The sequence below is a fragment of the Opisthorchis viverrini genome (assembly GCF_000715545.1).
Source record: "Opisthorchis viverrini unplaced genomic scaffold opera_v5_28, whole genome shotgun sequence".
In the NCBI taxonomy this organism is placed as follows: domain Eukaryota; kingdom Metazoa; phylum Platyhelminthes; class Trematoda; order Opisthorchiida; family Opisthorchiidae; genus Opisthorchis; species Opisthorchis viverrini.
In genome coordinates, this window is record NW_008751684.1 from 639,923 (window position 1) to 655,372 (window position 15,450).

General features: G+C 46.7%; 1 protein-coding gene across 1 annotated transcript in view; it reads left to right on the forward strand.

The window, feature by feature from the left end:
• T265_02324 (hypothetical protein) overlaps positions 1-612 on the forward strand; it is a gene marked incomplete at both ends in the record, with an annotated part of 19,508 nt that extends 18,896 nt beyond the window's left edge. Inside the window, one exon of the mRNA XM_009166538.1 lies at positions 433-612. Coding sequence (XP_009164802.1) covers positions 433-612 — 180 coding nt within the window. The remainder of the gene's footprint in view (positions 1-432) is intronic.
• Positions 613-15,450: the final 14,838 nt, after the last annotated feature.

Genomic DNA, 15,450 nt, shown 5'->3' on the forward strand with positions numbered 1-15,450 from the left:
TATATATATATATATATATATATATATATATAACTCAACGCGAAAGGAGTTTGAGGACTGAAGTTTTTCCCTTAGTATACGTACCACGTACTACTACGTACTGCGACTAATCGTGCTACGGTGCGGTTCGGCGGTAAAGTCGTACTGTCCTCTGTGATAGGAATGTGAAGCTAGTAGGGTGCTTCTTTTAGGAGACCAACATGTACGCATACATGGGAGCAGCGATGCTGCCTTTTTCCGAGGAAGGACGGGTTAGAAAAGGTCGGCCCTAAAAACCACAAACCTCGGTCGCCCAAAAGTTGACTGTCACCGGTACGTTACTCAATACGGTCAAAATACTCTTAAAACCGGGGCTGCTCAAAAGGCACTAGCTGTGCGCGAACGCATCAGATGTGAGGCAGTAATGCCCTATCATCTGCGCCCTCGTTTTAGGCTAACCTCCTGCAGTCGAACAGGGTTCCCAAAGAGAACCTTACTATCCGCTGCCTCGCTGGTCGGACTTTCGAATCAAAGGCTCAAGATGGGGTACCTCAACCAAACCCGACCTGGGCAACCGAGTGGTATCATTTGCCCGCACAGTTCTGTGTCCACCGATGTTCTCCCGATCCCTAACACCACACGCGCAAACGTCGATGGGTAATTTGCCTGCCAGTTCAGTCCCCGTGGTGTTTGCATATTAATGGGAGCAACAATGCTGCCTTCCCCAAGCAAGGACGGGTTGTAAAAGGTCGGCCCCGAAATCGGCACACTTCAACCGTCCAACAGTTAACTGTGAGAACCACCGTAATAATAATAATAATATAATCGTCCAGCTATAGCACCTTTTCGGTGCCTAGCTGCCATGCCACACGAAGGAGGCACGAGGGCCGGGAGAGGTCGGGAGTCGGCGTGCTTCAATGATCCTGCGAGCTACATTAGCTGGAACTGCGTTCCAAAATGTCCGAAGATGCCAGGAAGGCCAACGGAGAGCAGTTCGACGAAGAATATCGAGTCCACATACTGCGACAAATCACAGTCAAGCGAGCAGTACGACTAGCGGCTCTTGCTCATACGCTGGATTCTCTCTGGATTGACATGCTGTCTATAAGAAACAAGTATCCAGGACGCAGGTACTTTAGTTGGACAGACTGCTCCTCACTCCCTCCCAGCTTCCGGCTGCACACCTTTGGTGACGCTGAGGCCACTGCAGTTGGATATGCCGTGGCGGGTCGATTAGAACTTCTGCTCGATTGATTACCGGGTCGTTTGGCAACGTCTATGAAAGAATTTCGAGAAAGTGGGGATTATCGATCCTTGTTTATGGTTCCCGAAGGAGTGCAGCTAGGATTATGCCAAGGACAGTTCCTATGACGCTCCAGGTGCTCTTTTACAACGGCCTAAAAGCTCAGACACCGTTGTGGTCGCTGGTTACATGAACGCTCTTGTCGGTAGACTGAGGGATGATGATGCCTAAATAGGTGGTTACTGACCGGAAGGTCTGTGGTTCGAACCCGACCTCCACCACTCGACTTCCCCTGACTAGGCTTGGGCAACCTGACAGTATCCCAGCCCTCGCGCTTCCTTCGGGTGGCATGGCAGCTAGGCACCGAAAGGGCGCTACAGCTGAACGATTTTTTTAGGTGGTCGCAAGGGCAACGAAGAATGTCCCCTGAAGGTGTGTCGACCAGACTGGTTTTATTGCAGTATCAACTTCCGGAACGGCGGAAACCGCTCGATAACACTGCGCCAAACAACATCTCAATCCCGAATCCAAATAGACCACGGTGCCATTAGTTACCAATGGTGAGGGTCGACCACTGTCAGTTGCTCCTTCTGGAATACGTGTGTGAAATCCGACAATCCACTTGCCCATCGCTGTTTCTCAATGAGCCCCTCAAATCAACGCTAGAAATTGTCTGCGATATAACCCAGCCAACTGTCATGATTGTTGTCTGCCTATTATTATAATCACCCTATATACTCGTACTGAACCTGCCTATGTGTATTTCAGCTCGTCCAAGCTTGTCCCTGTACAAGTAAAACGTTTATCTTCGATAACTTGGAATCTCCTCTGACTCGTTCTCCTACGCATTCAAAGCGTCTCAAATTACTTGTTTGGGAACACAATGGATCCGCAGCTACGACCTCGGTTCTTCGACGCCAACCCAAAATCCGTAGCCATACGCTGGAATCACTGGCTTCGTACCCTCGAAACCAATATGAAAACTGTTGAATCCTCCAAACCTAACAAACTAGAAACCCTCGTCCACTTTTTGGATTCTCTGGCACACGATTACACTGCTGATTACACCTACTACGGATTTGCGACCGATACGTTACGAAGATTATACGTCGGTTTAAAAAAGTGATATATGAACGCTACCTAATACAGACTTACAAGCAAGAGAACGGATAGGATATTGGTCAGTTCGACGAAAATTGAAATTAGCCAAAGATTGATAGTCTAATGATCGTTCAGCTGTAGCACCCTTTCGGTGCCTAACTGCTATGTCACCCAAAGAAAGCACGAGGATCTGGATACTGCCAGGTTGCCTAAGCCTAGACAGGGAAAGTCAAGAGGCGGAGGTTGGGTTTGAACCATGGACCTCCAGGTCAGCGAATACGCGTTCTAACCACTTGAGCTATCTCGCTCCAATGGAGAGTCTAAATCAATATCTGCAACTGAATATCAAGAGGAATGCGTGCTCCAATTAACGGCCTGGCCTGCTCCATTGAACCATGGCCTCCAGGTCAGCGAATACGCGTTCTAACCACTTGAGCTATCTCGCTCCAATGGAGAGTCTAAATCAATATCTGCAACTGAATATCAAGAGGAATGCGTGCTCCAATTAACGGCCTGGCCTGCTCCATTCACGAAAGCCTTCTAGCACAGAACGAACCAACTCTGGACCAAGAATATCAACTTGACAGATCCCCAAAGTTGGCTCACAAACAGTCGCAACCATGTTAGCAGCGGACCTATATTCTGCTCTATGATTTCGCCCATCTCACAGAATCCGGAACCACGCGTCGACTCGACCAAAGCTTCTGTAAAATACATTCGAACGTTATTTCCGTGATGATGATATACACCCTCATTCAAAGCTCGAGGAACCATCTGTAATCTTTGCGGGAAACCCGGTAACTTCCACCGCGTATGCCGTTCAAAAAATACCACTAAGCTCCACACATTTCGTACAGTGAAGCCCACTTTAACTTCATTAATCATTGCAGCAGCACCCACCTGCCTGGAGCATGTCATCATAATTATCGATTGCAATTGCTCTCCGTGCTCTGGTCACTACAGGCAGTGCTTCAAGTTTCATTAGTTCTAATACCGTGAAACTACATAATTGAAGATTTTATCCAACTTTCTCAATCGTCACGATGGGCGAGATGGCCCAAGTAGGTAGAGCGCGAATTTACTGACCGGAAGGTTCGTGGTTCGAACCCGACCTCTGACTCTCGACTTCCCCTGTCTAGGCTTGGGCAACCTGGCAGTATCCCAGCCCTCGTGAAACCTTCAGGTGGCATGGTAGTTAGGCACCGAAAGGGTGCTACAGCTGAACAATTTCTTCTACATCACTATCCTGTAGAACGACCGATTACGCTTATGCTTCTATCCGATACAGAGGTACAATATACAAAGGGCTAAAGTTCTTTATAATGCCTCTGCAACAACATCCTACTGGGGCATGATTTCTTAGGCCTACACAGCAAGATAGAAATTTCATTCGGCGGGGATTGTGATGCGACCACCATTTGCGACCTAACGGCACTAAACGTTGGGTTATCGTTAATTATCGCCAACTTGTCCCCAGATTTCAAGCCTGTTGCCATAAAATTAAGATATCATTAGGACAATGAAGAATTCCTCCACGTCGTAGCGAGACTTTTTAGTCAATTGTGCTTCACCGTCTTATGGTGGCTCGTGAAACACTGACTTAAGAGCAGCTAGCGGGATTCCGGCCTAGTAGGGGTTGCGTTGACCAAATCTTTACACTCTGTCAGGTGCTAGAACAACGATATACGTATAGGTGCCCCACGATTCCAGTGTTCCTGGATTTCCAAGGCGCATTCGACTCGGTTGATCGGTCTATTCTTCATGACACGCTTGCCCACCAAGGAATGTCCCGGACGATTGTAAACATAATACGTTCTTTGTATTCTCAGATTTCCGGGCGTGTGCGTGTACTAGGAGCTTTCCAAAAAGCTTCCGTACGCAAAGTGGTATCCATCAGGGATGCCCACTCTCCCTATTCCTGTCCAATTTCGTGAATGATGGAATCATGAGAAGTCCGCAAGCAAGCAGGAAAGTAATCTGTTCCTGTTTGCATGCTGAACTTCCTCTGTATTGATATATGTTGCCTGTCATAAATAAGGATCCGGAATAAGAGTACCGTAACTCAACTGACTATCTGTCGCCCATCCCAATTTCAGCTGTGCAACCCTGATGACACGAAGGCCAGGGTGTGTGTGTTGCGTTGAGCGATCAAACGTGAGTGTATTTTCGCTTGACATAACTAAGTAGTCGCTTCCGATTTGGACATCAGCTGAACGACCGAGTGTGGGGGAGCGCCTAATGAAGTTGTGTACCAATTTTCTGAACAGCGGAAGTGGTGTTCTTCAACAGATTAGTCAACAAACTCGTAAACCACACTCACATCGTTTACAGAGGGGTGCGCTTGGCGCTAAGCGTGGATTACAGCCCGACGTAGGAAACATGTTAAACTCGCTGTTCGTCCCTTTATTTGATGGTGCCTAGGAGCATAGTGTACATATATGTATACTGGGCAGACGGAATGAGGAAAAGTGTGCAAGTCTCAAATGTGATGCCAACTGAACTACTCTCAATATGGAAGACGGCGGGAGTAAATTCGACGCCGATGAAAGGCCACGGTGTCTGTCAATGTGACTGATTTACAAGTGTATAGTATGTACACTATGGAAGCACCAGGGAACAGTGATTCTCCGAAGGTAGAGATTCAAAACAATATCCGAGGATAGAAGATGGGAAGAAAGATCATGAGCCAAAACCCAGTAAGCAAGGTTGTACATCACCTACGCCCACATGCAAAGAGGTAAGACCAGCCAACACCGCACACAGCACAACCCGCAAGCCATGCCTGGTACATATATATATATATATATACGTATATCCTGAACGACCTTGGAGAATTAGAAATGCAATAGCACATACAAAGTGAGCTTGGTCAATTAGGAAAGGACCACTGATGTTGGGGATGCCGATTTCTGGACGCACACCTCAACCTTCTCCCCTACGAAAACGAGCTTCATTGTAGCGCCACCAAAAGAATTGCTTCTTGGTGCCGCCACCCAATGCTCAGAGCCGCTAGCGGCTCGAGGCACAATGCATTTTTCTGCAAAACCCCTGCAGGTGAAATAAAATATTTAACGTCAAAATGTTGCGCTTCATTGCATATATGCTCAGACTGAAAATTCCTCTCACCTGCCGTCATTTTTCGCGATTTGTTTTAATCGATCTCTTTTGAAAATTATTGGCGCACATTCGGCTTTGAACTTCGTCTACTATGACTTCGGAAGTGGCTTTCGTTGAGAAATTTGTGGGTGTATCGTCTTCATCCTCCACGGCATTTCAGAAGACCTTAAATGAGTACATGAAGTATAACTTTGTGAGATTTGTGCGCTCATCTGTATCGTCTCATCCTCCACGGCATTTCAGAAGACCTTAAATGAGTACATGAAGTATAACTTTGTGAGATTTGTGCGCTCATCCAATAATCGGGGCACCAACGCTATTTTGCGTTACGAATGGGTGTACTACAAATGCAGCAGGCTTCCTCCACGACCGACGGATAGCCGTGGAATCCGAAGAAGCTAGTAAGCTGAGCGTATTTTCTAATAAAAAGTACGCGAAGCACCAGCTGTCCAGTGCGGTTTTGTCTACGGAGGCAAATGAACCAACTGGCAGTGACCTCTTATTTTCTGGAACACAACCACAAACTATCAAAGTTTCTGTACGATCGGCTTCCGGTCAATCGACGCCTAACCGAAGACGAGTTTGGCACATGCAAGGCCCTGCTGAGATATGGAACGCCGTCATCTGAGGTGCGGCAGTTTGTGGCGGATTAATTCAGAAGGGTTCCTACCACTAAGGATGCACACAACTGCCGCCGGAATTGTCGATCGGTTATGTTGAGTAGGTGCCGAATGGTTGGGTTTTAATGTAGCAGAGGATATGCCTTCGGTCCTGGCAAAACTTCGGGAGAGGAAGGTAACTATAGCCACGTATGTTTCTCCCGATGTCAGCAGATAGCTTTATTCCGACGCTTTCCAGACGTAGTAAATGTAGACGGAACGCATGCAACAAACCGCCCTGGGTAAGTTCAATAAAGCATCTAATATTCGGCATTTAGATATAAACTGTACACATTCTTGATAACAGAAGGCATAAGAACCGGGTGTCCGGTTATGTATGCGTTCGTAGAGGGCGAGGAGTCTGCTCACTTGCGTAGAAAGTTCGGCGAAGCGTATCCGGTCAGGACCTTCGTACCGGACAAGTTGGCGGCGCAAATGCGTGCGGCAAGGGTTGCGTTCGGCTGTGACGTTATGGTTTGCTACTTTCATGTCCGCAAAGCTATCAGGAAGCACGTATGTATCATCTAATATCCATGTATTTTTGGACATAGACACATTCTTCGAACAGCCGGCACATACTTCACCGCATGGCTCGACTGGACAATGCTGTACAGTAGGTTTTATGTTCATCATGTTACCAGCACACAGATTCCGACAAGATCTACAGCTTCTGTGCCGAACCGATCCCCGATTTCTCTCCTATCTTACGGCTCGTTGGTTGTACATCGCCCGAAAATGGGCAATACACGCACAGTCCGGAATGGTTCATTTCGGTAATGTGACCAACAACCGACCGGAGAATGCATGTTAGTTGTGTGCGTCAGTTAGGTTCGTTCAGCTGTCCGGTGTGATCGACATAGGTTCTATGTGGCTAGTTAGTTTAGCATCGTGTACCCCTAGCCGCTTGTTCGTCGTGTGCGTCGGTTGAGATCGTTCAGTTGTCTGGTATTATCGACGTAGACTCTATGTGTCTAGCTAATTAGGCATCGCGGTTCCCTAGCCGCATGTTAGTCGTGTATGTCGGTTGAGGTCTTTCAGCTGCCTGGTATTATCGACGTAGGTTCTATGTAGCTAGTTAGTTAGGTATCGTGTCCCCCTAGCCGCATGTTAGTCGTGTGCGTCTGTTCACATCGATAAACCTCGAGGTCTTTCTAGCATAATTCGCAACATATAATGAAAAACTGTGCTTTTTGCCAGCGAACGTGCACGATGTTTAGCAAATGGTTAGCGTGCACTGCGGAATTTTTACTGGCAACGAAGAATCATCGACCAAAATTTCTTTGCACGAATGCGCCTACGCATATGTTGCACCTCCAAAGGCCATTTAAATTCTAGAATGTTTAGGGAATTTGTTCCGGTTGAAAAATACCTGAAAGTTACGTTCACTGTATGTGAGTCAACCTTTTCCACAATTCGCGATTTTTTATCATCAGGTAACGTATTCACAGTTGGTGGTGTTTATTGACCTTGAGAATTCGCTCACTTAAACAAATCGCCATAGTAAAGGAGTTTCAATAATACAGGAGCATATACATTATACATAGACATTCTACACTATGAAGTGGCAAGTCTGAAAATGCCGTAGATTTCGAGAAATCAATCTCATTGTTCGAATAGCCAGCGGCCTCGGTGCCTCACAGGGACCCCTCCGATCAAACCGCGCCACAACACCCAAGAAAGCCAACAGGGGAAAGGATCCTCCAAACCATTGAAAAATGGCAAATGTGGTCATCCAAAGAGCGGGGATGAAAGAGCTACAAGTAGCAATGGTCGAAACTTTTCCCCAAGCAGTGAGAACCCGAGTAAACCGGGCGAAAGAGCCCTGCGAATTGTAAGCAGCCCCCGAAACCACCAAGAAATGAAGCAGACGAGCGTCTTTGTCACATTCAGTTTTGTCAAGGCGTAATCAAGAACGGCTTTTAACCGAATTGGTCCTTATGGTGGAGGACATTCGTCAACTCTTGCACAAGCTCAATCCATCCTGTGCTTTGAGGCCCGACGAATCCCTCCAAAGGATTCTAAAGGAAACGTCATCTACGCTCGCAAACCATTTATACTTCGTTCTCCGTCAGTCGCTTGACAACGGCAGCCTTCCTTCTGCTTGTGAGGAAGCGAGTGTCACGCCGATCAACACAACCGTTGACCAGCTGTCACCTGAAAGCTACAGACCTATAAACCTCATTGGCATGTTGTGCAAGGTGATGGAACACGATCTGAAGCGAACAATCCTAGATCACCTTACTTCCAACAAATTTATATGCCCATCTCAACACGGATTTCTCCCAGACCGTTCTTGTGTGACAAACGTGCTTGTGTTTATGGACAGCTTAATCCAAACCAAGGACGAGGGACTTATATCGGATGTCATATTTCTCGAAATCTCAAACGCATTTGATATGGTCCCACACGTCCCGCCGCTCCTCAACCTCGAGTCTTACGGGATTCAAAGGAAAATCCTTCGCTGGATCAAGGCGTTCCTGTCAGACAGATCATTCCGAGTGAGAATAGGCTCGACCTATTCCTCTCCAGCGCTGGTCTCCATTGGAGTTCCTCAATGCTCCGTTCTGGCGTTCCTGATCTACTTCAACGACCTTCCCGATATTCTTGCAAGTTCATGTCTGCTTTTTGAGGAATACTTGAAATCCCGGAGTTTTAATGCCAGTGCCCGCCAAATGGATGCAGCCGCTCCAAAGCAGCGATTGTTGGACTGCAACCTTCATCTGAATGACGAAAATGCGTCCATGTGTCATTTGGAGGAGACTCAGCGAATGTTCTCTTCATGCATGGTGAGAAAGGACTAGAAAACATCATGAGGATAGACGCCTAAGAGGATTTGGGTATTGTCCTTCTTGCCCTTCTTACTGCCCCATGAGAAATCGGCCCATAGGGCATTGGCCACTTTACGGGTGATTCGGTACACCTCCCATATTACTCGCATGGACTTCTGAATAGTCTATGGGGCCCAAGTCAGACCGCTCCTTGGACACGCCAGGACTCACGAAAGACGTCACCTTCATTTAGCGTGTCCAACAAGCCGCTACGAAAATGGGTGTCGGCCCCAAATCCATGGACTACGAAACGCTTACGTGGAGCTCGACCTCGTTCCCCTGGTATATCGTCGCCTCCAGGGGACACCAATTCTTAATTATGCCCTGTTTGAACAAAGCTTGTCCACCAGGTTTTACACTACTGACCCAACAAGCATATGCGGGGACATGGTAGGAAAACCTTCAAGCCCAGAGCGCACACATTCATCAGGCAAAATACTTTCTCATTTAAGGTAGTGCCTGCGTGGAATAACCGTCCTCCGCCGGTTGTCCACGCTCCTTCTGCAACCAAGTTCAAAGCACTATTAGACACTTATGTGAGTCCTCGCACTGGCAAGCATACTGCACCGCACCGAAAACACAGAGGGCAGTGGTACACCTTTTTTCACTTGTGCATTCCAGGTGAACGACAGTCGCTGAATTACGAGAACAAAGCCGACGTGGGAAACCTGGGCATAAGCCCCGACCCTGTTTATCGGTTCATGAATTCTCTGAAACCGTAGTTTGGACGAAGGAGACATTAACATAAAGCTGTCACATTTGATGGTGTTAATTCGAACACTAGAAATCTCTCCCTTTCAGCCGCACTTTTCTTGGAACTACTTAAGACCTGCTCAAGGTCCACGATGGGCGCGAAAATCATATTTTAACAGTTGTCATGGCTCAGCGTGTTCTGGTTGCAGAGAGGTTGCTTCTGGTTTTGCAGCTTTAATTTTGTTTACGAGCGCCGCAAGGTATGGAAGACTCCGTCGACAACATTTTATCTTCTGTTTGAACCCCAAATTCTCTTGACTAATTCTCTTGGCTAACATGTCCGCAGAACGTTCACATGCCTTCTATCCATGTGGTTCCCTCGCGCACACCGATTTTCTAAATTGAAGGGCCATTCATCTCCGCATGTTCATTGTTCAAGTCTGTCTCATTTTCCAACGGCGACTTTCCGGAACCGGCATGACAGGTCAAGACGTACCTAATCTCCGGCCCCCAAGCTACGGCTTTCGCCGTAGAAAGGTCACAAATAGATTCCCAAGGCCTGGCCGCAAAATGAAGTCGTTGGAAACATGCGAGGCCAGAAGCTGTGTGAAGCAACCAGCTTGACAAACACAGCTCACGTTAGGCCACTTTTTGACCACTGGCCCGGAAAGACATCCGCGTGTCGGAGGACAGTTAGCTCTAAACTAAATGGCGGTCTACACGAACGATCGGTGTCCCCCGCGGTCTCTGTTAGTCGTAGACTGTTTCTGCTTATCGCTGACACTGGGCAGATCCACGCGTATTTAGACATTTCTTTCAAATCGCGAAATAAGGAGGATTTCGCCTGAATTCTGATTACCTGCATGCCTCTAAGGCCCTGTTCTGGTTCACTCGCCTGACTGTGTTGCTACCTTGTCGTGATAGTGGGGCTTACCTGCTGCTACGGCCTTCGATTTTGGTGCCGTTAAATAGGCGTAGACGTTAGTCTTCCATTGTTGACAATGGGAACAACTGAGCAGTTGGTAGGTCAGCTCTTATAAAATCAAGATTTTTTTTATAAAAGTCCGGTAAACTTGGTTCACGAAATACAAGAATGACAGTGGTCATTCGTTACTCCTAGGTTGGGGCGAAAGATAATTAAAGACAAGCTTTGCCAAAGGTTGTCTTATAATTTTCACGCATGCTCATGGCAAAGCTACAAAAACTGCGGTTATAGTGACGAAGGTATTTTGTGTGTCGATGGATCAGGCCGTGGTGCTCAACTAAGGCTTTGTACTCAGGGGACGCGCAGGCACGTGCCTTGAGACTACAGTAGGCGGCCAAGTTGAGAGACAACGCAACGGTCTTGATGATGGCGTGGTATCGTTGACTACATGTTCCGGTGGATTATTTTCCCTTTCTGAAAGGATCGATCTCGCTTGTGGTATTCTCTCTATCTGGGGACGTCTTCACACCAGAGTGGTTGCAGCTCATATATCATGATGCATTGCCTCATGAATATTTGCGCATACCTCAGGTTAAAGACCATTCACCAAATGGGTAGTGGCGTTGTTGATCAAATTATCTCGGACGACACTGAAATGTGCATTTAGAGTGGAATAAATCCCGGTAAAAGTTCTCCACCTCAAAAAAGTGTTCTGGCGAACTCAATATCTGTGTGCTTCTGATGACGGCTAACAAGTTTCACAGAATGGAAACGCGAAACTTTTTCGCAAGATACGTCCGCGCAGCACCAGCTCCGCACGACAACTTGTGCCTCTAAGTAAAATTGGGTTTTGTGACAGCAGAACTAGCTGTTCGCAATCCTTGATGTCCCCGACGTCAACCCGGAATTGTTGTGCATCAAAAGCACTTTGAAGCTAACTGCAGACCATCTAACAAGATGTGGCTTCATTCTCTGCTCATCCAACTTAAGCTACTTCCCTTTTCAGAAGACAAGTTAGCCGCTGATGGCAACAGCGCATGTCGGGCAAATTGCCGGAGTCATAACGAGGAAAAGTGGAGGTGGAGATGGGATAATTCGAATTGGGAGAACACGGCAAGTTTAGTCTCAGAAATATGGTGCAATCTGAGAGCACGCAGACTCACTGGTTGCTCTGTTGCTGGGAGGTCAGGTGAAGGGGTTAGGTTGAATGGGGACACAGAGGTGGTTGAATTTGAACGAGTAGTCCAACAGGTTGAAATGAATGTCATGGTGGTCGTTGAGGTCAATGAAACGAGTAGGCAAGAGGGCACGGTTAAGAGGAGGAATGGTACAGTTGCGGGTGTGCTATCAAGCTGATTATGGCAGTGCCGTGCCATCATTGGCCTGACATGCTTCAGTTTTTGACAGCCCCGTGACGGACGTCACATTTGAGATGATTCGACTTGGGTATGCAGTTCATTGAGCAGCGACATTCATTTTAGCCTGGTCGAGGAAACAAGGTTGAACGAAACCGATATGGGATTGTAGGTTGTCTTGGTCGTTTGGTGATCCCGGAGTTGTAGATCATAGGTCGGGTGGGTGGAGATCAGCTAACCAAGTCGTCCTAAGCGGGCACTTACGAAGTTTAAAGCTTGGGAAGGTGAGGCAATGGGAGGAGATTTGCAAAACATAGTGGGTTTGAGGGGATATGAAATGGGATACTATGCATTTATATACATGGAAAGAAAAACTTGGCGTCCGATGCAACTAGGGTAACGACAAGTGATTACATGGGGTAGGAAATAGATAAATTTGTACATAGTAGACTAGTGACCAGGGGCTGGTTTTGCTGATTTACTGTACTATATTACACGGGATCTAGTAAAAGCCGACATAAGCGCGCAAAAGCGTGGTATGGGAATCAGATGTGTAAGGCCTGACAGGAATGGACTTCTGGTCTGACTGGTTAATCGAGTGTTTATTACATGAGTTGGATATATACCAGGTGAGAAAGTGTGTGCTTAAGAAATAGTCACCAGTCCCCGAAGCACTGCTAGCAGCTATAATCTGTAGGTGATGCATAGCGATGAAGACTTTCGTGTCTACCACTGGGAGTGGTGAGTAGATGTATTCTCTGTTTGGTTGACGGAATGGGCTTTGGTGCGGTGTAGCCTCTGTCCTGACGAAAGCAGATACAACTATGCTCGCCGATGTAGGTCATGGGCATTGCAGGGTATTTTCAGGCTATCCCAAGTGATCTTTTATTTTTCTTTCTTTTCTTTTTTTTCTTTTTTCTACAGATGAGAGTCCAGTTGCATAACTCCACCGAGGAGAGCCAAACTCCAGCAGCAACAAGCAGAAGTCAGCAGTAATTTTTTCTGGTGCCTAGTGCGGTTGTGATCCTAGAAACTACACTACCAACACCTAATAAATTTTTCTCACACATCCGGTCAGCCCTCCTGCAGCCTGCCAGTTGTTCTGTCACAACGCCGTTCACTTTATGTAAATTGAAAGCGATGCAAATAAGGGACGTTTTTATGTTCTTTTGTGAGGTTTACAATCGACGCCACTAGACCTAGAAAAGCACGCCGCGTATGTGTGTTGCGCTGCACCGCTTACAGATGAACTGAGCACTAAATCAAATTACCTGGTTGGTTTTGGTAATCTGTTGGCAAAATGTAGGCAGGTATTTAGCGATACAGCAGTGGTTATTATGAAATAAAAGTCGATACTTATCATCCCTTCGAGGTGCATCAAGATTGTGCCGAAGGGCGAACTCAGTAGACCTGGATGGGATTGATTTTCTCACATCAGGGGCGAGACTTGGATGTAGAGGTGGGGAAACAGTCGAGAAACGGCGATTCCTCTGAAGCTGGCCCCTTGTTAACCAAAACACGTAGGGTATTTCTGCTCTGCGATTCTCAGCTGGAATAGGAATTCAATGTGCTCAACCTTGCCTTAGGGTCGACAGATTCCGCTAGAGGTGAGTTGGTCTTCAACAACTTTAGTTTTGGATTTTTGTGGCTTTAACCGTCCAACGATCAGGCCTCTGCACCAGCTAGAAGCGCGATCGTGGGCTACTCAGTTGCCAAGTGAGTGGTTTACGGGCTATCTAAATTTACCTACGTATATTTTCCGAATTGAGATTAAACGTTTGAAGCTGCATACTTCATTGTTTACAAATTTTATTTTATTCTATTTAGGCTTAAATGTTTGCATCGTTGATTTGGTAAGTGGGCCAACATGATTTTTGTAGTCAAAGGATGATTCCCTTTTCTGAACGTTAGACAAATATGGGACATTTTTGCTTATCGGACAATACTTATCCATGCCACACGTAAAATGTCACATAATATGTTGCTGATAAAATCGTCTCCTCTTGCTGGGTATATCAGTGAAGCGTATTGCGAGTCGTGACTAGCAGAACGGGAAAGAGGACCTCCAGGTCCAACACTTACAGAGCGGTTTTATCACGATGCGAAATTTTTGAATTATGTCCAACCTCATAAAGCTTGGATATGATTCCGTTCCAATTTGAATATCTATTGACTTTCATTTTGTGCTCTTCACAAATTCGGTCATGTGTACAGTTCGCTTTCCACCGTATGAGTTAGCAACAACTCTTTTCCCCCAAGGAGCTTTTCCACCCGACTCCTGTCGAGTCACAACCAAGTGCCATCCTGGCTCTCTTGAGTCGCTTCATAGCCCCCTGGTGGTCGGCCGGCTCGTTGAACTCCGCTGCAAGGACTTTCCTCGTGCAGGACCAGTCCATCTTCGGAGGGCCCCTTATGGCCTCATCCAAGGCCGCCTTTGCTCGGCCCTTGAGGAGGGTCTTCAGCGCCGCCAGCTTACCCCGGTATCAAGTCCAGCATCCTACGTTGATATCCGCTTGTGGTCAAATGCATGACTTTATTGTTGATTCTGGTAGTGTTGAGTCCATCATTCCACAATCAGATCTAACTGCATTCTACCCCAGTGCCGTGATAGTGCCTACAGATATTAACATTCGCGGTATCACTGGACATTCTGTACCTTGAGTTGGTCGTTGCACGATCTCTGTGAGGTCACGCCAAGGTTACTCCATCGATTCTAATTTTTTGGTTTCAACGTCGGGACCGTCGATTATCGGAGTCAAAGTTCTGCGCTCACTGAAAAACCAGTATCACCTTACTGACTTCTGTGAATGAGAATGAACTCAAACAACTGATTCTGAAATGTTCCAAGGCTACAGATGGCATGCAAATTCCCAAGATGAGGCTCGAAGTTACAGGAGAGCTTATATTTCTTAAGAGACGGATTATTCCATTAGGTTTGCGCCAGCCTTTTTATCAAACGTTAAATTCAATGTGTGCGAAAGTAATGCTGACTCCTGTCGGGTCACCAAATTAGGCGACTCCGATAGTTACCCCACTGAACGCTGATGGTATTACTCCGAGAGTTTGTGGTGACTACCGGCTTACGCTAAATACGCGGCTGCTACAACGTACATGCACGACGGAAGAGCCAGAAGATGTACTGTATCGTTTATCAGGTTCAAGTGTATTTTCAAAAACCGATCTAAAATATGCCCTTCTTCAAATAGCACTGGACAAAGCCTACAGTAACCGTTATTCCAAAACAATTTCCTTTCCTTTGGTCTGAAAGTTTCACAAGCTGTATTCAGCAAGTTATGAATACTATTGCAAAAGATTTGGAGGGTGTTGAGGCGTACCAAGATGACGTCATTGTGCACGCTGCTGACAATGCTACTCATGATATGCGTCTGTTGTCTTTAATGAAGCGATTTTCTGAGTTCAATGTAGCTATTCATCCTGATAAATGCACTTTTGGTGTCCCATCATTTACATGCCTTGGCTACATTATGGATGACAGCGGTTTTAAACCTGATACAAGACGTCTATCCCATTTAGTGAATGCGCCATCATT